Source organism: Rhinolophus hipposideros (assembly GCF_964194185.1).
Source record: "Rhinolophus hipposideros genome assembly, chromosome: 24".
Lineage (NCBI taxonomy): Eukaryota > Metazoa > Chordata > Mammalia > Chiroptera > Rhinolophidae > Rhinolophus > Rhinolophus hipposideros.
Window position 1 is genome coordinate 19,166,829 of NC_138070.1, and position 24,797 is coordinate 19,191,625.

The 24,797-nt window shown below is 57.2% G+C and overlaps 3 protein-coding genes across 9 annotated transcripts in view; 1 reads left to right on the forward strand and 2 right to left on the reverse strand.

Moving 5' to 3' along the window:
- Positions 1-403, reverse strand: part of SF3A1 (splicing factor 3a subunit 1) — a 19,343-nt gene extending 18,940 nt beyond the window's left edge. Inside the window, exon 1 of the mRNA XM_081036833.1 lies at positions 212-403. Within this exon, the coding sequence (XP_080892959.1) occupies positions 212-274 (63 nt within the window). The 5' untranslated portion in view covers positions 275-403. The remainder of the gene's footprint in view (positions 1-211) is intronic.
- Positions 141-16,491, forward strand: CCDC157 (coiled-coil domain containing 157). Of its 7 annotated transcripts, none has more exons than XM_081036839.1 (13): positions 141-313; positions 3,294-3,343; positions 5,967-6,225; positions 8,315-8,486; positions 8,861-8,931; positions 9,239-9,881; positions 10,598-10,675; positions 11,033-11,223; positions 12,543-12,719; positions 12,893-13,061; positions 14,147-14,286; positions 14,931-15,019; positions 15,106-16,491. In XM_081036839.1, the coding sequence occupies exons 5-13, from the start codon at positions 8,881-8,883 to the stop codon at positions 15,317-15,319; spliced, it is 1,752 nt and encodes a 583-aa protein (XP_080892965.1). In that variant the 5' UTR covers positions 141-313; positions 3,294-3,343; positions 5,967-6,225; positions 8,315-8,486; positions 8,861-8,880; the 3' UTR covers positions 15,320-16,491. The 7 variants fall into 7 exon arrangements, with proteins under 7 accessions (XP_080892965.1, XP_080892961.1, XP_080892963.1 ...); XM_081036838.1 differs by lacking the exon at positions 141-313 and adding an exon at positions 479-602 and having other exon boundaries at positions 3,294-3,443; XM_081036835.1 differs by lacking the exon at positions 8,861-8,931 and having other exon boundaries at positions 3,294-3,443.
- A 555-nt stretch (positions 16,492-17,046) lies between these two features.
- RNF215 (ring finger protein 215) lies at positions 17,047-24,079 on the reverse strand. Its single transcript, XM_081036841.1, has 9 exons — positions 23,709-24,079; positions 23,318-23,461; positions 22,806-22,877; positions 22,641-22,726; positions 22,026-22,182; positions 18,461-18,580; positions 18,242-18,385; positions 17,919-18,021; positions 17,047-17,830 (listed from the first exon to the last, which is right to left on the reverse strand). Exons 1-9 carry the CDS (start codon positions 23,994-23,996, stop codon positions 17,808-17,810), a joined length of 1,137 nt encoding a protein of 378 aa, XP_080892967.1. The 5' UTR covers positions 23,997-24,079; the 3' UTR covers positions 17,047-17,807.
- Between the last annotated feature and the right edge of the window lie 718 nt (positions 24,080-24,797).

The following is a 24,797-nucleotide window of genomic DNA, read 5'->3' on the forward strand; positions in this document are numbered from 1 at the left end:
TCCCAGGTGACGCTGACGCTGCTGGTCCGCAGACCACACTTTGAGAATCACTGTTCCAGAGCTCGGCTCGCTCCTGGAGGGCAGCGCGTTGCCTCCTGGGACTTGCAGTCCCTCTAAGCCCTCCTAGGCGGCCGCTTCCTGCTGCAAAAGTGAGGAACGCCCAGGCCTAGGCTCGGGCTGACCGGCGGTGGAGGTGATGGGGGCACGGTACCTGTTTGGGCTCGGTGACCACAGGCGGCGGCGGGGGCACCGCCTGCACAGGTCCAGCCGGCATGACTGCGACGCTCAGGGTTGCCAGTCCGCCTCGGTGCAGGTGAGCAGCGCTGCGTCAAAACAGTTTGCCCGCAGCGCTAGTACGACGACCCCGCAAGATGGCGGCGGCCGAGAGAGTCGCCGCCGAGGAGACAAGGCTGACGCACTTCCGGACCCGCCCCTTCACCGTGACGTAATTTCCCTGGGAGCCGCCCTGCGAGACGCCGTTGCCATGGCAGCGCTCGGGGCACCCGGCTAGGGTTTGCTGGGCTTCACAGGAGCGGCTGGCGTGCCAGTCAGTTCCATGAGCCGACCAGACACAGGGGCTGAGGCTGCAACGCCGGAGACTGGTGAGACGTTCTATCTACATCACCTGCCGGACGCCTCCCCATTTACTCCACTGGCCCACCTTTCCTTCACTCCACGGGCCCTTTCCTCGCTTCCTCCGGCCCCGCCTTTCGAGGCCCCAGCTCCCTCCAATTGGTCTCTCACTTTGGGAAACCCCCTCGGGCCCTCCTCTTCAAAGCCCCACCTCCTTTCTGCCGTATCCCCCCTTTCGCTTCGGGCCCACCTCCCCCAGGGCACCTTCCCAAGTCCCAAGCTGTAACTATCTCTGGTCCCTTTTCCCGTGGGTCTGCCTTTTCTAGATTCACTCCCTGCCTTCCTCAGTCCCGCCCTCAAGTCCCACGGCCTGTCTCAAATGGGGCAGCTGCTTCAGATTTCACCCCCTCGCTCCCACTTGTACCTCCCTGCAGGCGACTTTTCTCGCTTCCCTGAGGCACTACTTGAATCCCGCCCTTTTTGCTTTCTCTCCTCCCAGTACTCTCTCCCCTCCTTTCCAACACCTGAATGCGGGCCAGCTCTGAGGCCTGGTCTGGACTTCAGTTTCCTCACCTGTGAAATGGGGGCATGATAGGAAGAGATGCCCTCCCAAGTCTCCTCCCTGTCTCTCATGCTCTCTCTCACACACACCCCATAGCTGTTTTATGTCATTGTTGTTTATTATTAATGTAGAATCATAATGATATCTAGAATTTATTGAACATTTACTATGAGCCAAACCTTGTGCCAAACACTGCACGCATTACAACAGTTATTTCTGATAGCAACTTCTTTGCAGATGAGGACAATGAAGCTCAGAGTTGGTGGGGTGGGAACCCAAACCAGGCCATTCTTACTCCTTTACTAGTACAGTTACTTATTCCTTTGTCTTCACACGCTTTATTCAGTGTCCCCGGGGATCCAGGCAATTCACAGGCCTGAGTCAGAGACTGATAATTGCCATATACATGACAATTTTAGAGTTTCCAGAGTGTTTTCATGGTGGTGACCTTGAATCTCAGCAGGCGCACCGGTGGGGAGGTAGGCATAATCTTTACCAGAGGGGTAGGGTCCTAGGGCTCAGAGAGGGAAGAGGCTCGATGGTGACTGGGAATGGAGGAAAGGCTCCCTCCCTTCTCTGGGAATGAGAAGTCCACCTTGAGCTTAAGGGAACTGAGGAGAGGCAGTTAGCTGCCCCTGCTACCTCAGGGCAGTGTCGGCTCAATTAGTACCATCACCTATGTGACCTCAGGAACGGTGCAGGGCTGGCAGTTTCAGACTGAGAGTTTCACTCAAGAGGCAGAAATTAGAAAGCCGATGCCAAATGCTCCTACACTTGACACACACCTAAGTGGTTCCCAAACCATCCTGATATCTGCAAATCCCCGATGTTCAGAAGAATTGACATTGGTAAACTTGGCTATTTTTCAATGTCACAGTTTCGTCTTGTATATTCTTGCTTCTTCTTTGGCATTTGCTGCTGCTTATCAGAACTGGAATCTAACAGGAGTTGGTATCTTACATGGCCCCAGATGGCAGCTATAGTTATTTGAAGGTGAACAGGTCAGTGTTTCTTGCTGTCTTCATAAACAAGCTCCTGAGTTCCAGCGCAGGGTTTCTTGCTTGCTTTATTTATTCCCATCCTCCCTTTCCAAAAAGGAAAACCAGGATGTTTCAGTCTGTTTTTTTTCTGTCTGTTTCTGCCTCATTTCTTGGGGACGTAAAATCTCATGGGTGCAATGTCTCACTAGAGGCAGTCACCAAGGCAACATATATGTATGGGATATAGGCCTGTGTGTGTGTGTGTGTGTGTGTGTGTGTGTTGTGGGGTAGATACTCAGGGCCCTGTGGGTGAGACTGATAGAGCTGACACACCCAAGACTCGCTCCCTAAAGAGACCCTCGGATATAGATGATGGTTCCTCGTGGACAGGGCTCCGTGTGCCTTGCTCTGTCCCTATTCTTGACACAGTGCCCAGCGTGTATTAGGTACTCAGTCACCGTTTGCTGAATGAACACACAGGATCTGGCCCTCTACACCTGCCCTGTGCAATACCGTGTCCACCAGCTCACCTGGTGGGACATTTGAAAACGGTAGCGGGTCCAAACTCAGATGTGCTGTAAGTGTCAAATGGACACTGAATTTTGAGACTCAATGCAAAACAAAATAAAAAATTAAAAAAAAAAATTTTAATCCCCTTAATGACTTTATATTGATTTCATGTTGAAATGATAATATTTAAATAAAATATTAAAATTAATTTAGCTGTTTTTTTTCTTTCTTTCTTTTTTTACTTTTTTAATGTGGCCAGTAGAAAATTGGAAATGCCATATGTGGCTTCATTATATTTCCTTTGGACAGTGCTGCTCCAGCAGCAGCGTGGCCTGAGGATAACAGAGATGTTGGATTCAAGAATCCCAACTCCCTGAGTGAACTTAGGCTAACCTGCTAACTTTCCAGAGCCTCAGTTTTCTCATCTGTATAAAGAAAGTGGTACACAGTAGGGAAGTGGTACACAGTACGTCCTGTGGTCAGAACTAGCACAGTTGAAGCATGCTGTCTATGCGCAGTTTCAACTCAGGTGACCCCACCTGCCTTTTCCCTCCCCCCATTCATCCATTCTGGAACGCTCTCCTTCTTCTGGGACAGCCTCCTGCCTGTCCTCCAATAAGCTCTCCTTGAGTGATCGCTCACTCACTTTTGCCTTCATCCATTCCTAGGGACTGAAGAGCTGTTTGGGGCCAGCCCTGCACTGGAGACAGGAAGCCAGGTACCTGGATGAGCCTCTGACCCTGAGCCTTAGGTTGGTCCGAGAGTTGGGCAGGCGCCCGTGCAGACATCCAGCTCCATAGGCAGTCACCTGCACAGAGGTGAGAACAGGGCACAGTACTCTGTGAGGCCAGAGAGGCCAGCTCAGCCCTCGGGAGCTGCCCCTGGGTACCTCTGAGCATCCCAGCACCTGTGGGCACAGGCTGGCCCTTGGCCCAGGTGGCCAGGTGATACCCCAGTGAACTCAAAAGACAGTTCATGCGCTTGCAGGGAGACTGCCCCTCACAAATAATTACTCAAATAATGATTCAGTGCTGGGGGGGTGAGTGCTGGGATGGAAAAGGACAGGAGTCTCTGAGAATGTGTAACAGGCCTGGGGACCTGAGGGAGGTACCTTATCTGGAGGAAGTATGGGGGGGCACATTGTAGGTGGGGAGAAGCTGAGGTCGGGGCAGACCACCCAGCGCTAGAGCCCAGGGAAGCAGCCCAATCTTTATGTTGTAGAAAGGCATTCAGGGGTTCTAGCTGGGGTAGGAGTTGCCTTTTTAAATAATCACCCTGGCTGTCATATATAGAATGGGAGAGGTGGTGCTGGGCAAAGGGAAGAGGGTGACCCCTTGGAGGCTATGGTAGTGGTCTGGGGAGATGGTGAGTGTGGAGCAGGGTTGATGGACAGAAGTGCTGGGTTCTCAGCATGGTTTGGACTTAGGATTGGCAGCACTTGGTACTGGATGTGGAAGTAAAGGAAGGGGACTCAAGGAAGTGCCCAGGTGTGCTCAGTGGAGGTGCCATTTTCTGAGATGAGAGAGATTGGGGGGTAGAAATAGGTTGGAGGAAGAGAGGTGTTATGGTCAGGCCTGGACTTACTGTGGGCCCGAGGGGCCATGTTTTAAATATTGTCCAACAGCCCTTGCCAGGAGGGGCTGTGGTACAAGGAAGCACTTTCTGATGCTGAGAAATGCACAGGGTGGGGAGGGACCCGTACTCAGCGTCCACAGGGCTGCCCAGCTCTGAAGAGAGTGCTGGCTCTGACGGCAGGCAGCAGAGAGTAGAACCCCTGAGGCGTGCAAGGAGCCATAGGACGGGCTGGGGCAGTGTCACTTCTCCACCTTCTGAGTCAGGGGCCATGGATGGTTCATCCAAATCACTGTCTTCAGATGTCCATAGACTCTAAAGATGGACAAGAAACAGGCTGTATGGGCCGCAGGGGAAAAGGGGAAGTACAGAAAGCCGTGGCTCCAGACAAGGGTGACCTTTGCTGTCGTAGCTGCTGGTAATAGTCATCACAAAAATAATAGTCACTCCTGCTGGAGAACTTTGATGCCTTGCCCTGGACGAAGCACCTTGACTTGGGGACACTTTCAAGCCTCACAACCACCCAGCCTGGTTGGGAAGGATGCCCCATCTTACAACTGAGGCAGCTGGCACCGACTTACCCAAGGCCACAAAGCCTGGAAGGGCAGGACTGGGCTCTCTGTATCAATGTATAATGGGCCCCCTGGAGGACAGATGTCATTACAGAGTTTCAGGCTTTCCTCTCTTGTACCTTACGACTTGTCCCCCCCTCCCCAAATCCATGTATTTTTAAATTTCTTTGTGCATTTTTTTCTTCATTCAATTACTCTGTCATGCACTTGCCAGTGAGCAGGTGCCGTGAGCCAGGCCCCAGGCTGGCCACACTGGGCCTACCACAGTGACTCAGGTGGACTGAGGACCTGGCCTGGAGAGGGGAGGCTGTTCCAGCCAAGTGACCAGGGCCGAAATGGGGAAGCCCAGAGGGGTGATCTAACCCAGCCTGAAGGGTGCTCAGGAAACGCTCCCTGTAGAAGGTGATATCCCGGAACCCTGAAGGAGAAGAGGAGTTGACTAGGTGATGGGAATTGGATGGGGGAAGCATGATTCAGATAGAGGGGACAGACGGCAATAGATTCAGAAACGAGTGCCTATGAATGAGCTGCTCTGTAGCTGATGATGGTTGGAGTGGTGAGTATGGGGCAAAGAGGGGGGAGACGAGGGAGGGGGGAGGGACGTAGTCAGAGGAGGTCTTTCTCCCAAGCGCCACAGGGAGTCCTGAGGGGTTGTTGGCCAGTGTGAAGTGATCAGGTAAGGTTTGGCCCAGATCTGTGGAGCTGAAGTGGATGAGATTGGAGCAGGCAGTCCTGTGGCCCAGCTGAAGCTGCCGCAGTGATGGAGGCAGATGACAGTGGCCTGGTACGGCCCAGCACTCCCAGACACGCTGTAGTTATAACTCTTTTCGTTGTCAGTTGCCTGTTCAATGGTTCGCTCTGAGAGGGAAGGATGGTAGGTACAGTCTTATTCAGATGTATCCACCCAGCATTTAGCAGGGGCCTGGCATACACAAGCGCCTGGAAGTATTTGTGGGATAGTGGAATCAGCAGTGTAGGTGTGGGGCAGGGTGGGTGAGAGGGGGCTGGCAAAGTCACCACGACCAGCTTCCGAAGGGCCTGGTGACCTGGGGCCGATAAGCAGACTTCTCCCCAGGGTCTCAGATGGACTTGAGGAACTCCTAGGAAGGGGCATCTGGGAAGGTAGGGGTCCTAGGAAGTTTCCTCCAGCATCTGCCACATGGCTCTGGCTAACGGGGGTCCTCTCTGCCCACCTAGGAGCCGTGAGGATGGCTCACCTGCTGGGCAGCCAGGCCTGCATGGACAGCCTGCGCAAGGACCTCACCGACCTGCAGGGCACCATCGTAGATGTCTTTTCCCGTGCCGGACCCGTGCGCTTTCCCTCCTGGAAGTTTCCTGACCGCGTGGCCTGTGACCTGGACATGGTGGCCCTGCTAGAACGCTATGACCATGTGCCAGGTGACCCCGAGTTCACACAGCTGTCCCATGCTGTGCTGTTGGAACTGGTCATCGACAGGTAAGGGCCTTGACCAAATCTGGTGATCTGGAGAGACTGATCTTAGCCCAGCAGCAGCCTCAGGATTCCCCTCCAGCAGTGGTGATGATGTTGGTAACAATTATCACCTTTGACTGAGTATTGTCGGGGGCCAGGTCAGCTCAGGGCCCTCACAGGATCTCACCTTGTGTGTGTGCTGCGCTGTCCTCCCCTCCCCTCCCCTCCCCTCCCCTCCCCTCCCCTCCCCTCCCCTCCCCTCCCCTCCCCTCCCCTCCCCTTCCCTCCTCTCCTCTCTTCCCTCAGAGAGTTGCTGGCCACCATATTGCTCTCTGTGGCACCCCAGCTCTGACCGCTGCTTCTCCAGCTGCTGCCAGCTCCTCCCCAGGGTTTCTGTGTGTTGAAGACACCACAGCTGCTGTTCAGAGTTTCCATCCCAGGCTTTTTTTCCTGGTGTTTTGTGAGCTGTGCTGTTCCCACTGCATGTCATGGGGCCAGACATGGGATGTGTTTTTCCAGATCCTGGCCCTGCTGGGAAGAGGCTAGTGGATTCCCCCGCACCCCCATTGTTTCTACGCTATCATTAATGTTGACATAGTCGTTAGCCTTCCACTTCCTGGGACCCCAACCCAGGTTCCTTGTGCTCCAAAACCTTACACACTAATGAAGCCGTGGGGACCTGACAGACAGGGACCCCAGCAGCTTGGGGATGACCTGCTTGGGGACAGAGAAGCCAGGGTAACCACTTAGAGGCCTAGAGGAGCCCTCTGTGTAAAAGCACCATTTGGAACCCGTGAGGGGCCGAACATGTAAGCACAGAATACCGCTTCCTTCCTCCTGGCTTTGCACATGCTGTGCCCTTTGCTAGGAGTGCCCTTCCCACCCCTTCCTGGTCTGGCCAAGCCCCATTCATGTGTCAAGGCCCAGTTTACCCGTCCCCTTTCTGTGAAGCTGTTGCTGACATGTATTCCCACCCCTTGCTGACCCCCTCTGCCCACCTGTGACTGAGTTTGTTGGAGCCTCTCTTGGGATTCTATGTGTGTACATAACTCCTGGCAGAGACCGCTGGGTCTGAGACCTAGAGCATCCTGGGAACCCTGGAGGGCAGGGCCATGGTCACCGGCTCAGGATGTAGCAGTTTGGAGGAGGCGCTCAGTTCATATCAGGGATGGGATTATACACGTATGACTAAGGATGAAAGTAATGCAGGCAGCCCAGCAGTCTCCCATGGTATGAGCACACAGACTGCTCTGTCAAGGCCATGCTTTGTCCTTTTCCAGGTGCTTTTCCACCCCCCAGTGTTGCTCAGCTGTCCCCATTTACGGAGGCCCAGAGAGGGGCAGGGCCTGGAAGTGGTTGGCACTTTTTCCCCCAGACCCTCTCTGCCTAAGACCCAGTGGTTTTAGGATGACCCCCCTGCATGTGAAACAAGAGGTCACTTATCTGCTGGGGATGTTTTATAAACACAGTATTTTTTCCTTTCAAAGAGCCTGGTTCCCATGCAAATGCAAACTTACCTTTTCAACACCCCATTGCCTTAGAATTAGGCCCTGACTTTCATTTGGAACTCCGCGGTTAGGTAGAAACCTAGTGAAGAGTCACTCCACATGTCCATTGCCACAGAAGCATGCTGCAGGAGAAGCCCCTGACTAGAATCAGGAAACTGCCTGCATACTCACCCTGAGGCTGTGGGCAAGCTCCTCCCATCTTGGGTCTCGGCTCTGTCCTCTGTAAGGTGAAGGCTCTGAGCCACGTGACGTAAGGCAGCCACTCATCCAGCACTTTCTGAGCACTCAGGATACAATGAGGCAAGATCAAGCCTCCCAGAGCATCCAGTGGAACAGTGGCTGTTCCACTGGGGAACAGCCAGGCAGAAGTGCTGTCACCCAGGAGGCCCAGAAGAGGCCCCCAGGCTCAGCTCTGAGGGAGGGCTTCCTGGAAGAAGTGGCTCTTAGGTTGGGTTTGAAGCTGGCCTGGCAGAGCATATTCTAAGATGCTCCAAGTCCCTGATGCCTGGGCCAGTTCCCCAGAGCCAGAGGCTGCCTGTTCTAGGGCGTGCGGGCACACTGGCACTGGGCTTAGCTTCAGCTGACCCTGCTGTATCTGCCCGCAGGCTCCTGCTGCTACTTCAGAGCTGTGGGAGCTACTTGGAGAACCTCCGTTCGGAGCAGACAGTGCCCCCTGCCCAGGTTGCAGGGCCCTGCATGTCTGTCGGGCTCACAGTACGGCGCTTCTGGAATAGCCTGCTGAAGCTGGGCACGCTGTACCAGCAGGCTCCCCCTCAGGTGGGTTGTCTAACCCCCGTTCCCCAACTGTGATCACCCTCACACCAGTCCCCCCTCCCCACCCCAGCTTCCTAGCTCACCAGGTGTGCACTACATCCATCCCCCCCCCCCCCCAGAAAGGTGTCAGTTCTGGAGCCTCCCAAGTCAAGGCCCGTGCAGCTTGGCAGTTAGCCACATAGGCCACGGCAGGCAGGTCTGGGCTGCTGGGCTCTGCTGTTTGCGCTGTGGGACTTTGGAAAAAAAACACACCTCAGTGTGTTCATCTGTACAATGGGAGTAATGCCAGTCCTTACTTCTCAGGGCATTGTTAGGTAATAGTGTTAATATGAGCACCATTTGTTATGTGTTATCCCATAATCCTCACAACCACCTAGTGGGAAGGACCGCCCTCACCATGATGGGGAGCAAACTAAAACTGAGAGTGACCACAGTGACACGAGAGCAGGTAAGTCCACTAAGCAAGAGCCCAGTAACCAGCAACTGGGTCTGTCACTGTTACTTTCCCGCCCATGTATGTAAATGCATTGAGCTGGGGGGCTGGGGGGTGGGGCAGGGGCAGCAGAGAGGAGGCCTGGGTTTGGTAACTGGAGGAAGTGGAAAGAAAAGAGAGGGTTCACTCTCATTGCTGTGGGTGTTAGATAACATCTGAAAGTCTGAGCATCAGGGAAGGCTGTCACAGAACTCCCCAGGGAAGTGGTCACCTCCCAGGCCCATCTCCCTCACTTGCTTTCCCTTTCTTTTTCTGACCACAGAAAAGGGCAACCCAAGGGGAGAGCCCTACCTCCAAGCCCACAGCCAAGGGCGAGCCAGCCAGGAGCCCTGAAGTTCTGACTGCCAAGTTCAAGTCCCCCTCCCCATGGCCAGGCTTGGCCCAGCCCTCCCGAGAGCCGGACAGCGTCCCCATCATCGTCTCCCTGCAGTCTCGAGCCAGGACCTCTGAGAACACCAGGAGTATCCACTCCCAGACTGTGGAGACGGCCCTGGTGCCCTGTGATGCATGCACCAACGTCCAGGGCAGCCTGCGGGAGGTGGGCAAGGTAGTCATTAGCCTGTGTCAGAGCCAGAACTTGCCCTCATCCTTGGGCCAGTTTCAGCAGCTGGTGCAGGACAGCATGGGGCTCAGGCCACTGCCCGCTGCCACTGTGGGCCACTGGGCAGCAGAGCAGAGCAAAGACCTGACACGTCTCAGTAAGCATGTGGGGGCCCTCACTCAGCTTGTCGGGCCCCTCAGGGCCCAGCTGGAGGAGGCTGAGGGGCAGAAGGATGCACTGAGGACGCAGCTGAGCCAGCTGGAGCAGGTACTGCAGCAGGAGCAGGGGGAGCGGCAGCGGCAGGCAGATGAGACCCAGCAGCGCCTGGCCAAATGGGAGCACGACAAGCTGCAGCTGCTCACAGGTCTGTGCCCCGGAAGCCGAACCCTTAGTGGCCGGGACTCCGCGACAGCCTTAGTGTGGGCTCTCCCACAAGCAGACCCCACGACAGGGCTGTAGTACAAGTCGTTGGTGTGGAAGAAACCAGGGCTGGGGAGTGGGCCAGGGATGCAGGGAAAGGAAGGCAGCAAAAAAGGGTACACTCATCTAGCCATCCAGCAACTGGAGCTTAAGCCCATTGGGAACACTGGAGCCGGTGTGGAACACGTGCCTCTGTTATCACCTTAGAGGGTCGAGCCGGGGGATTCATCCACTCATTCCTGTCAGTCGCTAAAGGTGACTCCTGGGGGAGTTCTCTCCCCTGGCCCCTCCGGCCAGTATTAGAGTGGCCGCGTTGGCTTTGGTGAAAGCCGTTAGACAAAGAGATGCAGCTACTGGTACTATGTAGAAGTCAGCCAGTGCCCGCTGATGTGAGGTCGGAGGGATTTGGGCAAGTCACTGCCCTTCTAAGCCTCACTGTCACTTCTGTGGCTGACACTGAGGCCCACAGAGGGCTACAGACATGGCAGCCAGCCAATAGGAAGCAAGGTGGATGGGAGCCCAGGCTTCCTGACACCTCCACAGAGTTTACCCGCAAGCCCAGGTGGCCCCTCCACATGGTGATGGCTGCTGCCACTGGGCAGGAAGGCCACTGGCCAGGCCCAAGGAAACCTCTGAAGGGACTTTCTCTTGGCTGCACAGAATCAAGTGACCTCAAGATGAAGGTGGCTACCCTGGAGAGGGAGCTGAAGCAACAGCAGGAGACCACTCAGGCCGTGGGTGAGGAGCCCTGTCATATAGCCCCATACCACGCGCCCTGTATTCGGTGGTATGGCCGGACAAGCACCCTCTATCTCTGTACCCTGGGCTTCGGGGGCAAAGACAAAGGGAACCACAAAGGAGGGTAAACAGCCACATTGTTGGGTAATGACCCGAGTTGGGCTACCACCTTCTATTTTCAGAACCCACCTGAGGCAGGGTTCCGAGCCCCATTTTGTGGCTGATGACACAGAGGTCCAGAGATGTGCTGTGACACCCTCCTCCCCACCCCGTCCCATCCTGGGTCAGAGGCAGTGCAGGGACTCGCCTCCAGGGCTCCCCTGCCTTATTCCTTCCCGCGCCTGCTCAATCCTGCAGAGACAAAGGCCCAGCAGCTGCAGCAGGAGGCTGAGCGCAGGGCAGAGGCCGAGAGGCAGGTGCAGCAGCTGGAGGAGCAGGTGCAGCTACTGGCAGGGCGGCTGGACGGGGCCAGCCAGCAGATCCGCTGGGCCAGCACGGAGCTGGACAAGGAGAAGGCCCGTGTTGACAGCATGGTCCGCCATCAGGAGGTGAGGCTGGGGGCCTTGCCACTGTCCTGGGCACCTGCAACATAGGCTGCAGGGAGAGATGGCTCTGGCGGGGGGGGGAAGGGGTTATCTGTGTAAGGCACCTGCTTCCCAACACGCACCCAGGTTTGGGTTTGATTCACCTTTGTGGAGGGTCTGAGCCCTCCTCTGATCCAGGCCCCGGGGGAATGGTGACCCAGGGACAGATGGGGCCAAATGAGACCTTGTTCTGGAGAAGTTCCCCACCTGGCAAGGGCAAGCAGTTGTGCCAACCACAACTCTCCTGCCGGATGGCTAAGAGAGGCAGAGAAAATGCTGCAGGGGTCCAGGGAGGGACAGTCACATCTGCTTGTGGGAATCCACGAAGGCTTCTGGGAGGAGGTGGCCTTTGAACTGGACACCAATGGCTGGTGATTACTCCATCAGCAAGAGGAAGGATAGAAAGGGCACAGGGTGAGCAGGGGCCCAGGATACAGCTGTGTCCTGGGCAATGGTGCCTCGCAGGAGTTCCCAATGGGGCTGAGGGAGCTAGTGACCTGTCATACCTGTCATCTAGAGAGGGGGCAGGTCTGGAGGCGATCCCGGCTGGGTGGGGGGCCACGACCCCAGGTAGAAGCCCTTAGGGTCAGGCATGGCCAGGATGGGAAAGTCTTTCAATCCCAAGCGGGTGCTTTTCTCAGTACCCTGCGAATAGTCACAATCACCACACATCAGGTGGCTTCTGTGAGCCAGGCACTGGGCTCAGCCTCTGCAACTCTCTCATTCTCCTCCTCACCACTACTGTAGGAGGCAGATACTCTTGTCATCCCCATTTTATGGATGAGGAAACTGAGACTCAATGAGATTAAGGAAATTGCCCAAGGCCACATAGCTAGCCAGAGGTGGATCCAGGACCCAGAGATGACCTGGGCTGGTTCTTTTTGCTTTGCGCTCAGTGAGTGTCAGGAGTAGTGGATTCCAGTGACATGGGCTGATGGGATACTGGAGACCTAAGGAGGAGAAGAAAAGCACATTTCCTAGAATTCCTCTCCGAGTGGAGAAGTGGGAGTGAGGCTGATAGAGTCAGCCAACTGCTTTCTAAGGGGGCAGAGTCTGCAAGCTGGGGGGCCTGGACTTGACCAGGATGGGGGGGGTGTCTCCCTGCTGCCATCTTCCCTCTGCCCCTTGCCCTCCACATGTGTATAGTACAGCCGCCCCCTTCACAGACACATGCAGCACAAAAGGGAGGGCGGGGTTACAGATACTATAGCCTCCTTAGTCACAGGTGGCTGGGCCTAGCCCCGTGGGCCTCATGGCCTCCCTGCCTGCCCATCCCGGCTCAGTCCCTGCAGGCCAAACAGCGAGCCCTGCTACAGCAGCTGGATAGCCTGGACCAGGAGCGCGAGGAGCTTCGGGGCAGTCTGGATGAGGCCGAGGCCCAGCGGGCCCACGTGGAGGAGCAGCTGCAGAGTGTGCAGAGTGAGAGGGAGCAGGGGCAGTGCCAGCTCCGGGCCCAGCAGGTAGGAGAGGGCAGTGGGAGGGTGCAAGGGAGACTTCCTTTTCACCAGAGGAGCCTCCAGCCAGCTGAGCGCCTGCGGGCCTGTTCCCTGTCTGAGGAGTGGAAGGGGTGGGGTGTCCTCAGGGGAGCCAGGAGCTGTTCCTTGGGCCAGGTCTGAGCCTCTCTCCATCCCAGGAGCTGCTGCAGAGCCTGCAGGGGGAGAAGCAAGGCCTGGAGCAGGCGACGACAGATCTGCGATTGACCATCTCGGAGCTGGAACTGGAGCTCGTGGAGCTGAAGGAGCGGGAACGGCTGTTGGTGACCTTCCCAGACCTGCACAGACCTGTCGAGGCCCAGATCCAAAGTAAGGGCCTTGGGTTGGTGCAGAGGGCACGCTGGGGCCTGGGCCAGGCAGGACACTAGGGTCTGCAACTCCCCAGCCTGCAGGGGGAGTGGTAGAGCCAGGCCCGTCAGCTGTTTGACCCCTCCAGATTCCCCACAACAGGTACTTCATGTGTTACCCACTCCTCTGCGTGGATGGGGACATGGAAGCCCAGAGGTAAAGTGACTGTACACCGTCACGTAGCTGAATCCAGACAGAGGTCTGGCTGCCTCTGTAGCTCGTACTCATCACCATGTCACATGCCAGTCCTTGCTCACCTTCTCTATGTCCCCTGTCCTGGCGTCTCTCCAAACCACACCATGCGGCCAGCTCTAGGGGCACAACCCCAACTATCCAGTGTCCTGGACCCCATGGCCCTGGAGCGCTAGGGACCAGTCTCGACAGAGGACTGGAGGCCAAGCCACCTAGGTTCTCATCTCAGCCCTTCAGCCCTCTAAAGCACTCATCCATCCGCAGAGTCGTCGGGAAGATCCCCCGCAATGTAACTGGTCATGATAAGTCATTACTCCTGAGGGCTGACTATGTGCCAGGCACTTCTGTTGCCCTCTCAACTGCCTCGCTAGGCAGATTGCAGCCTCTTTTTACAAACCAGGAAACAGAATCAGAGAGGGCAGGAAGGAAGCATCCATCCCCCGAGTGGTGAAAAAGAACGTCCTGGCTGTATTCCTGGTTCCTACCCAAGAGTGGCAGTGGGACTGGACAACTCGCTGTCTCTCTGGCCCTCCGAAAACAGCTGGTCTTGGAAGAGAGTCACTCTCTTGCCTATTTGCTAAGTCTTCCCTGAGCTGTAGGTCCCACCCAGCTCTCAAATTATATAATGCTGTGGTCACCTTCCAGCATGTAGGGGGACTGGGAGTGGGGCAAGGCCACAGGAGAAGGAAGATGAGATGCGAAGCCTGGTGCATAGACCCTGCCAGCTCCCCTGTGCCTGCTGGGCCACCAACCCAAAGCACTCCCCAGCTGTCATGCTTGCCCTCAGGTCTTGTCCCATTGGGCACAAGAGGCAGGCCTGGTGGGGTGAGGTGCCAAATAGTGCGTCCTCACAGGCTCCGGCAATGTCACGGATGACATGGAAAGGCAGGTACAGGCCAACGACATCCGCATCCGGGTCCTGCAGGAGGAGAATGGGCGGCTCCGGTCGATGCTATCCAAAATTCAGGAGGTTGCCCAGCAGGGGGGCCTCAAGGTAGGCAGCCTGGCTCCCTCACCTGGGGTGGCTGGCCCTTGGGGACTTGGAGAAGGCCCCTGACCCAGCAGAGGTCCTCAGACCCCACCGTGGGAACCTATTGAGAGCCTGCCTCGTGGGGTGTGGCTTTAGGCTGCGCTGTCGTGAAACATCTTCCCTGTTAAGAAGGTGTGAAGATGGTACAGTACCTCCTAGCTCCAATCCTAGCTCTGGCCCTTCATTCTTTCATTCCCAGTGCAACCAGGAGCCTTGTCAGAAAGCAAACCTTCCCACACTTACTGCAGCTGAGGCGGCCCTGGAAGGCTTCCCAAACCCTGCCTCTTAGACGAAGGGGCCATTGGGACAGGTTCAGGCCCTCCCTCCCCCTCCCTGGCTGTGACACCCTCTCTGAACAGTGGGAAGGGGACTCCTGGGCCTTTCAGAGCTTGGGTTTTTTGTTTTGTTTTTTATTTTTATTGGGGAATACTGGGGAACAGTGTGTTTTTCCAGGACCCATCAGCCCCAAGTCAAATCGTTTTCAATCTAGTTGTGGAGGGCACAGTTCACTGGCCATGTGGGAATTGAACCGGCGACCTTGGTGTTATGAGCACTGCGCTCTAACCACTGAGCAAACCGGCTGCCCCTGAGCTTGGGTTTCTTTGCAGCTGATCCCGCAGGACCAGCTCCAGGCCCCTCCCGGCCAGGGAATCCAGGGAGCAGTGCCCCCAGCCCAGGCCCAGAGAGCATCCCCAGGGTAAGTGAGGCTTTGCCAGAGGCGGGGCAGACGGGCTGGGCTGGTTCCCTGCTTACAGGTGCTCTTGTCATCTGGTCTTCCCTCAGGCCTCTGGGCAGGCGGTACCTGCCTGGCCAGTCCCGGGCATCCCCACCTCGGCAGCCCTGTGACCCGCCCAGCAAGTCCTCCCTAGAGGATGTGACCCACTCGACCACCTGTGCCCAGAACCCCATGCGGGCCTTGGCCAGGCTGAGGAGGAGACTGTCACCAAGCCGGGGCCAGGCTGGCCCTACACACCAGCCCCAGGAGCGGCCCATGTAGTCTGTAGTGGGGTGAGGCTGGGGGGCAGGTGGCTGGCAACCCACCCAATGTAATAAAGCCCTGGCCGTCTGCCTACAGTGACCTTGGCTTCACAGCACTGGCTGAGCTAGGGGCAGAGTCCTTCCTTCCCTGTCCTGGGCAGGGACCACTTAGTCCCCAGCCATGCAGGTTATACAGCAGCAGAGGCCTGGCACATGGAGGATTCTCCGTAAATAGAAGCTTCCTGACAGGAGCAATGGGAGAAGAGGGCACACACTGAGGGCAGAAAGAAGCTCCTAACACCTACGCCAGGTAAAAGGCACCTTTCAATCCCCATAGCAAGGGCCAAAGGGTAGCATAGACTCTAACACCCCACCCACAAAGGGCAGGGTCGGTGTAGGGGGTATGCAGCAGGAGGGCAGCTCGAGGTAGGCTCCGTGAGGGTATCTGAGGCAAGAAAGGAGTCAGAGACAGGTCCTGGCTCTCGGCTCGTGGAGACAGGCAGAGGGCAGCAGTGCCGTCCCCAGCCCCAGGTCCAAAGCTGGGCCTCCCACCCTGGCTCTGAATCTGGGGATGGGGACATTAAGGACCCAAGAAAGTCAGCTTTCCTTTCACTGAGGAACTCTTCACCTTCAGAAAATGTGAGTCACGAAGGATTTCTCTAACTCCAGGAGGGTGGATCTCCAGGAGACCACTGAAGGCAGGGCAAGGCCTCACCCAACCAGAGGGCGGGACACCCTAGCCAGCCTTGGCTTTCCCAGGCCTGTTCCTTGGGGCCCAGGCCCTGATGCCACCTGCCACACTAGACCCATAGCAGTCATTTCCTCAGGAAGGTTCCGGCCTGCCCTGAGTCACCTTGCCTGTGAGGGACAGCCCTAAGACCCTGCTGAGGACTTCTCAGGGTGGGTGCTCCCAGCTTCCTATGACATTTTCCCCTGGTGAGGAGGCCAGGTACAGTGCCCCAGTTTAGAGAGAAAGGTCAGGAGGGGCCAGGTGTGCAGCTGAACCGGGACGGCCAGTGTCGGCCCAACTCTCGCTCCTGTGGAGCCGGGGGTGCCTGAGGAAAGCTGCGATGCTCTGGCTCCGCCCCTCACAGGTGAGAGGCAGCCTGAGGCTGGGGGCTCCCTGAGACAGGAGGCCTGGGCCCAAGAGCAGGGCAAGGACTTGTCACCGCTCAACTCCTCTCTGCATCCATTTATTAGCTCACAGTTAGGTCAGAAGTCCAGGCCCTATGTGGCTGGACTCCCTGCTCAGAGTCTTAGCAAGCTGACATCAACATGTCTGCCAGGTTGCATTCTGTTCTGATGGCTCTGTGGAAGAACCCAGGCTCATTCTGGTTGTTGGCAGAATTCTGATTCTTGGTGCTGTAGGTTTTGGTCTGTTTCCTTGCTGGCCGCTGTCAGCCAGGGGTCACTCTTAGCTCTCAGACTGTCCACCTTCCTTGCCACGTCCATCCTCAAGTCCTCCATCCTCAGAATTTCTCGCGAGGTTTGATTAGGTCCACTTGAATACTTTCCCTTTCAAGGTCCACTGTGTTATATAACATAGCCTAATCACGGGAGTCAAATCCATTAGAATCACAATTCCAGATTATACAAGGCATGTTCATAGGGTCTGGGGGAAATCTTGGGGGCCGTTGTAGAATCCACTTCCCACAGGCAGTAGAGACCAAGGTGACTTGTCTTTGGAATCTTAAAACATCCACACAAATTTTACTTATGTTAAAATATATCCATGTTTATTTTAATATTAAACCTCCTCTACCCCAAATCTTTAAAAAAAAAAAAAAAAAAAGGATGTCCCTGGAAGACGCATAACATTTATCCTGTGGCTTCAAGTATCCTGGTCAGCGATCTGGAGCCCCACCAAGCACAGGGCTGGATGGTTTCTAAGGCCTCTGGTCCCAGCCAGGCCCAGGAAGGGAGCCCAGTTAGACAGACAGTGGGACCCGTGGATCCCAGTGCCCAAAGACCGAGGGCAGCAGGCCGCTGGGTTTAACATCACTGCCTGACCAAGATGTGTCCTGAAAGATGGTCAGGCCAAGGTGCCCCCGAGGCCAAACAGTTCCTCACCCGACCCCCCCCCCCAATAAATAAGCACAAAACCTGGCCACTGCAGCCTCAGCCCCTGGAATGTCCTGACAAGTAGGCCAAAGAGCTCACAGAGACCTGGGAACAGCTGCACTGCCACACACCCTCTTGCCCCAGGCCCCTGCCCAAGGTCCTGGGAGCTGCCTGCGAGGAGGGCAGACACAGACACCCCACAATTGCACAGAAGGGCCCCAAAGGGGCCTGTCTTCCTCTCGTCCCAGCAGGTCCAGGTCCTGCATCCTCAGCCAGGGGTTGTCACCCCTCCTTCCCAGTGTGGATGTGGTGGGTGGGGCACCTTGCTCCTCACCCACAGGGCTTTCTCTCCTGACCATCCGCTGTCCCATTCCAAGAGCCCAGGCCAAGGCCAGGGTGCAGGTGGGAGGGGTCCCATCACGTGTGCAGAGATCCAGCTGGGGCAGCTAATCATCCGAGTAGCGGTTCCCTGCAGGGAGGAGGAAAAAGGACAGGGAGGGAGGCATCAGATGTGGACCAGGTAGAGCCAGCCATCGGCCCCCACCCTTGGGGCTCACCTAGGACGTTGAATTTGCATAATGGGCAGGTTTGCTGGAGCATCAGCCAGGGGTCCACGCAGTCTCGGTGAAACTCATGCTTACAGGGCAGCACCCGGAGCCACTGCGGGGCAGGGAGGAAGGACTCAGGCCACAGTGGCAGGCCTCCAGGTGGGGATGCCTGGCCCCACGTCCTCATCTGAGCTGGGGAACTAAAACCACTGTGACCTGCCCCCATGCCCCGCCATTCTGTAGTGCTAGCGGGGGTGTTTCGGAGATCTTTCAGGAGGGGGCGTGGTTCATCACCTGGCAGCCAATACTTGGCCTCTGCCCAGGGCACTCACCTGCTTGTTGCAGAAGTAGTCCAGACACACGGCACAGGTCTCGGCACCAGGCTCCGGGGGACCCTGTGCCGCTCTGCCCAGCCGGCAGCGCCGGGTCTTAAGGGATGCCAGTCTCCGCACCACACGGCGCTTGAGCAGGTCCACCTGTGGGGGGAGGACAGGGACAGTTTGGCAGGCCTGAGGGCTGATGGCACCGGACTCCCTCGGGTTGGCTCCCACCTGGCCTCCTGGATCCCGCTGGCTTTGTCTTGATGCCTGCCGCTGGGCTTGGACCATGAGGCCTGTGCACAGAAGCATGGCCACCAGCAGGATGGCGTTCCACAGCTGCTGCAGGGGCTTCTGGGGAGGGGAGCAGGGCGTCAGGGAGGCTGGGGCCACCCCATTCTCCTCCCCCAGTAAATCTACTCTAAGGACCAGGCAGGGCAGGTCCATTGGCACGAGGCTCCCGGCTTCCTCTTCTGAAGCCTCCGTCCCAGGGGCTGCCCAGCTGTCTTCACCCTACACAGTGAGGCAGCCCACTTCTGTCCCCAGCCCAGGCCTCTCCTAGGCAACCAACCCGTTGTCTTGGCACCCATGGAAGTGTCTATCTGGCAGCCTCACACACTCCCCAGCCCAGGACCCTGCCACCTCCCACCCCACCCCTAACCTGTACTTCCGGTCTGCTTTCTAGTCCCCACCACCTACCCACCTCCATCCAGGCTGAGCGCGCCAGTCCCCAGACCGTTGCCTCGCTTTCCTAAGGTCTCATGTCCCTCCTCTCCAGCCCACTCCTCTCCCTTTTTTGGGGCCCCTGCTCCAAACTCACCCCACAGCCCCCGGCATCTCACCTCGCAGACTTTATCAGGCAGCGCCCCTGCCTGACATCCTTCCCTGTGACACTTCCCTCCCCAACCCCTGTCCCCGCTGGGAGAATACCCAAACTCCTCCAGCCTGCCCTCCTTCCTCTCAGCCTCCCTTGTTCCTTACCCCCTCCCACGTCTGTGCCTTCCCACACACTGTTTCCCTATTGGGAACTCTCTTCTGCCTGGCCCCTTCCCTTGGCTCATGCCTTTGGATGTCCCTTGCTCTGGAAGCTCTCCCTGACCCCGAGTGCTGGGCACATGCTCCCCCCTTGCCTCCCATGCTCAGCCCTCCTCACACCTACTCTAAACCTGCGTTTCCTTGCTGCTGCCCTTGCTGGTCCCATTGGAGGGAGGAAGCTCTATCTGACGTGCCTCCCTTAGTCTTTGAGAGACCCCTGGGCGGCTGTACTGACTTAACTCCCACCATATGCAGTGTGGCAGCGAGGCTGTGACCACTAAACAGCTGGCTGAGGAAATGATGTGGCACTGAAAGCAAAACCCGGCCCGCTCCCAGCACAGGCACACCTCACCCACACAGGCCCGTTTCACAGGGTCCGTGGGTGTTTTATGACTAATAAACACATTCACTTAAAAGCTTTCTGCATTCCTAGTAGCTTTTTGTCATCATGTTCTTCCCCTGCCAATGCTGAGTTCAACTGCCATCATCTGAGGGGAGAGGTGCCGAGAAATTATTTGATGTTAAATGAGGCCGCCACTCAGGACAAAGTTGAGTGCTGCTAGTGTCATGATACTGCTTTTGCTCAGGGCAGAGGTACTCTGGGGGCCACTACTGAGAGATGTCTGTGAGTTCCAGCTCCCCACTCCTTCCCACCCTCCCTCCGCTGGTTCTGTGTCCCCATCATCCCTTCATTCCTGGTAGGATGGTGGCACCTGCTCCAGGAAGCTCTGCACACCCCTACACTCAGGTGCCTTCACTCTGCCCCAGAGGGCCATGCCCACCACCAGCTCAGCGCTCACCCCAGCAGTGACAGTGTCTCTCTGGCCTATCTCCTCTCCAGATGGGGCTCCGTGAACCCAGGGCTGGAGTTGCCCTGTCCTTGTGACCCAGCCTGCCATGCTGAGCCGGCTAACACCTGGCAGGGCTCAGAGTGGCCTTTACAGTGTAAGCTCTGCAGGGCAGAACCTGGAGCTCTGTGCGCTGGAGCGACCAGAGACCACTGGGTGGGCTGAGGGCGTGGCCACCCTGAAGCTCTCCTGTAGGCCCGAGACCCAGCCTTCCTAGGCTCAGTGCATCTTGGGGACCCCCAGGTGAGCAGGGAAGGCAGGGTTGGGACTTGTCCATCGGAACAGTAAGGCCGTGGTTCATTGGATCTTTCTGGTACACCGGTGCTGCTGCTCTGGATTACCAGAGGCTGAGGGGTGATGCCTGGGCCCTGGGGTCAGGGCTGAGTGCTGGTCTCGGCGGTCCTTCAGACACTTCAGGTACGATGGCCACCCAACGTGTGCACGGCCCACCCTGGCCAGCAGTATTGCTGTTCAGCTTTGCCCTCTGTACCAGCCAGACTGGCCTACAGACTGTTATTCCCGCCTCAAGGCCTGTCAGGCCCTCTCCCAGCCTGCTCCTCTCCTAACTCAAGCCTTTCTGCCTGCACCTGCTCCCAGCCTCTCATCTGACAGCCCCCTCATCAAATTCCTGTCCCACACAGAGGTCTATGTGGGCTGCCCTCCAGGGGGAGAAACAGTGAGACTCTCTTCTCTTCCAGAAATCCCTTCCGATCCCCCAGCCTCAGTGCCTGCTCCCTCCACTGCACTGTGGTTTGTGCTGCTCACAGTACTTAGCACGTGCTGTCTGGGCTGAACTGCCAAGAGTTCCTCTTCCCTACTTGTCATTGAGCCTTTTGAGGGCAGAGCCCAGGTCTTACAGCCTTTTGTACCAGCCATAGCCCTTCCATGGAGCCTCAAATATCCTAGGATCTCAAAAGTTATTTGGTGACCACTGACTTACTCAAACACTTATATCAATAAAGATATTCAGAATAGTAGCAGCTGCCCATTTGCTCAGTGCCCGCTATGAGCTTATATACACAATTTCTATGGCCATGTGCTGTCCCTGTTCACAAACGAGGACTATAAGACCAGAAAGGTGAAGCGCCCGTCCTGAGATCACTCAGCTAAGGTTTCAGAGCTAGATTTTGAACCCAAGCCTGCCTGCACGAAGCTGCCTCGCACAGCCCACGTCCTCCGACACTTGCTGGAGGCTGCACACCAGGAGACTGGGGCATGCCCGCCTTGCACATAGTAGGGACTTGAGAAATGTTTGCAGACAGGACACCTTTGAACCCTCTCAATGTTGAGCACTGGGAAATCCAGAGACAAGTAAGACACAGCCCTGACCTTCGGAGACAAAGTCATGTTCTCCAACACGTACATAGTAGGACGGGTTGTCCTAAGGGCCTTGAAGGGCCTGACAGACAGAGGCCTGGGAGCTGAGGGTCTGAGGGAGGCTTTCCAAAGAAGGCAGGCAGGATGAGCTGTGAGGGCGCTGGCTGGACTGGAACATATGGAGACAGAGAAAAGTGGTGTCCATACCTGCAGCCAAGCAAGGCTAAGGCTTAATGGCAGGAGACCAGGGCATGTGTGAAGGCCAGTAAGTGGCACAGGATGGCGGAGTATAAGAAGACTAGGAAAAAACAGGATAAGTGGGATAAGTGAGTGGGATAAGTAGAGCTGTGAAAGCCAGGTTAAGGAGTCTGAATTTTACTCTGCAGGCAATGGGGAGCCAAAGAAGGCTTCTGAGCAAGAGAATGACATGATAACAGCAGCTAACATTCATTGCGTATTGACCCCAAGTCACTGAACACTCACAATAGCCCTGAGAGAAGGAAGTAGTGGTCCTTGCCACCCAGGTAGGGAGAGGCCACAGGATTGGAGACAAGGCATGTGTGTGGTCCCACCTGACCCTCCTTTCCCAGGGCACCCACCTGCTCCTGGGCCCGACTGCCTCCCAGGCACACCAAGTCCTGCCATCCTCCGTAGCCATCCTTGGAGAGGCCACAGGTGGTCCACAACGTCAGCTTCCACTCGATGTTGGCTGACAGGGACTCTCCGCTGGTGATCTCAGCTGTGGCCTGGGTCCTCCTGGGAGAGAAAGGAACCAAGGAACCAGACAGAAGGGCTCTTGGGAGGGGAGGTCCACACCCCTCCACCCTAGCCTTGTAGGAAAAGGATACCCCCAACTATCACCCTGTAGCCCTTCTGCTTTGGCCCTCAGGCCTTTCCCGGCTATTGGTTTTTCCAGTTCTCATACCAGCCAGGCCAGGGAGGCCCAAAAGCTCAGGGAAGAGCCTGTCAATCAGGAATCTGGCTTCCTCATTGCTGGCACCAATCCCTTCTGCCCACAGAGCCACGTCCTTACTCCAGGCCCTGGCAAATCCTTCCAGTCTCCTCACCCATTTTTCAGACTAGGAGACTACAGTCTTAAGGCCAACAGGAAAGGTTCTAGTCCCGAGACCTGGTCCTGAACCCATGGCAGAGCCAAGGACCCACAGCACCCAGGGTCCCAGGCCCAGCCCTATGGAGCCCAAACTCCAACTCACTGTAGCAGCGCCTCCAATAGCTTAGTGACATTCGAAGAATAATGGAGGACGATCACTGGCCTGAGCAGAAGCTGGGATATGTCTAGCTGTAGGGAAAGACAGGGTCAGCTGGCTTTGTTTCCCCGTTACCCAGTCTGTGTGCCCCCAAAACCTGATCAAGTTTACCTCTCGGACCACGTTGTGGTTCAAGATGAGGAGGAGCAGGGCAGAGGCTCCCAGGAAGAGCGCCCTCCGCATCTGCAGGATAGAGGCAGAAGCTAGCCCACATCCTACCCATGCCCTGCTCACACACCTGTTGCCAGAGTTGTTCTTAGCTCCTGGCACTGCAGTGAGTGTTTCCTCTGGACAGACTGGCTATAAGCTCCTTGAGGTCAAGGACAGAAACCCTTATTCCTTCTGCCTTCCCCCGAGATGCTTGTGGGACTCAAACAATGCTCTGCTTTCCCTGGTCCTAGCAGGGCAGGCCTGCCTACTGACCCCCAGCAGGAACTCCCCATTGGATACTCTCACTGACCCTCACAGGCCTCCCCCCATCTCTGCTTCCACACCATCATCACACCCCACCCAGGCCCAAGAGTTTTCTGAAAGCTCCTTAAGGTCCCCCCTAGTAGTCTGGCTCTAGCAAATGCCTTGAAAAGCCCTCCTCCAGCCCCCTTCCCCACATACACCCCCTGCACCTGCTGGATTAGGGCCTTGGGATAGGCCTTCGGGCCACTGCCCTGGCTCTCCTGGTGGAAGTGGGCCGCCTGCTCCCTGCCCACATACGCCACTGCAATCCAGCCTTCCGCAGGCACCTCCTGCTCAGCATCCACGAAATCCATCTGTGGGGCGAGGGGCCATAGGCAGAGGAAGGGGACGAGGCGATCAGGCACACAGGGGACGCAAGGCCAGAGTTTAGAAACGAATTTGGAGCAGAGGGCATCTGGGCCTCAGGTTCTGGGAACCGGAATGCTGGGGGCCTGGGAGGAGATGCTGGACTGCCAGGGGGTGGTCCAGGTGAAGGCCGGATCTGGGTGCGGGGTCTACACTGGGGCTAGGGCCAGAAACAGATGGCTCCGCAGCGCTCACCAGCAGCAGGCGGCCGCCCAGCCGGGGCGCCGGGGCCGCCTCGGGGCCAATCCTGACGCCCTCCAGGACCAGAGCGTCCTGCCGCGGTAGCCTCACGTCCACCCGCACCGCACGGGCCCCGCCCCGCCCCGCCCCTGCCACGGGCTCGCCGCCGTCCGCAGCGGCCCCGGGTCCCGCCAGGCCCAGCCAAAGCGGCAGCAGGGGCAGCAACAGCAACAGCGGCGATGGCGGCGGAGGAGGCGGCGGCGACGGCGGCGACCTCAGCGCGGGGCGAGCGGTGGGGCCCATGGTCGGACCCCGCAAACAGATGAGACAGGAACACCGGGGGTCGCGGGCGCGGGAGTAGCGGAGCGACGGAGGCCGCGGCCGGACGGGGCGGGGCGCCGGGAGAGGGCGGGGCTGTGGCCGGACGGGGCGGGGAGCCGCGGGGTGGGGTGGGGTGGGCTCTCCGCGGCTCGCGCGCCCAGGCCAGGCCGCGCGCGCCCCCTGGTGGCCATGGAGAACTCTGGCTCCGACGGCCGGGGAGGCGGGAGCGGAACCTAGATTACCGTGTAGAGGCGGGAAGTCAGAGAGGAGGTGCTCACAGCTTGCTGGGTTGTCAGAAGCGGAGACTGGGGCAGAGAGCGAGAGACATAGTTGGAAAGGACGACTTGGGGAGGCGGAGACACGATGAGGGCCACAGAAAGGAAGGAACGAGAGATATCTGGGGGCCTGGAGGCTGGAGTGGCCTGATGGTCCCACGGTGTGGCCTGGACCAGATTGCACCCCTCTCTTCCCTGGGCCTCAGTTTCTCCCCTGGACCAAACTCCAGGAGGCAGAACCAGAGATTGGTGTGGGAGTCAGCTGGGGGAGATTGAGGCAAGGGTCCTGGAGTGACAGAGAGAGGGTCTGGGGATGCTTGGTGCCATGGAGCAGGCCAGACACAATTCCTCAGTGGGGCGGAGAGACCGGGTCCTCAGGGAAGTCAATTCTCTGGGCTGTGAAGTGGGCACAATATGAGACCAGCACTGCCGAGTCCCCAACAAGTAATCTCTGATGCCTGCCAGAATGTGCAAGTTCCACGAACTGTCCTCAAAATCATCCTTTCCT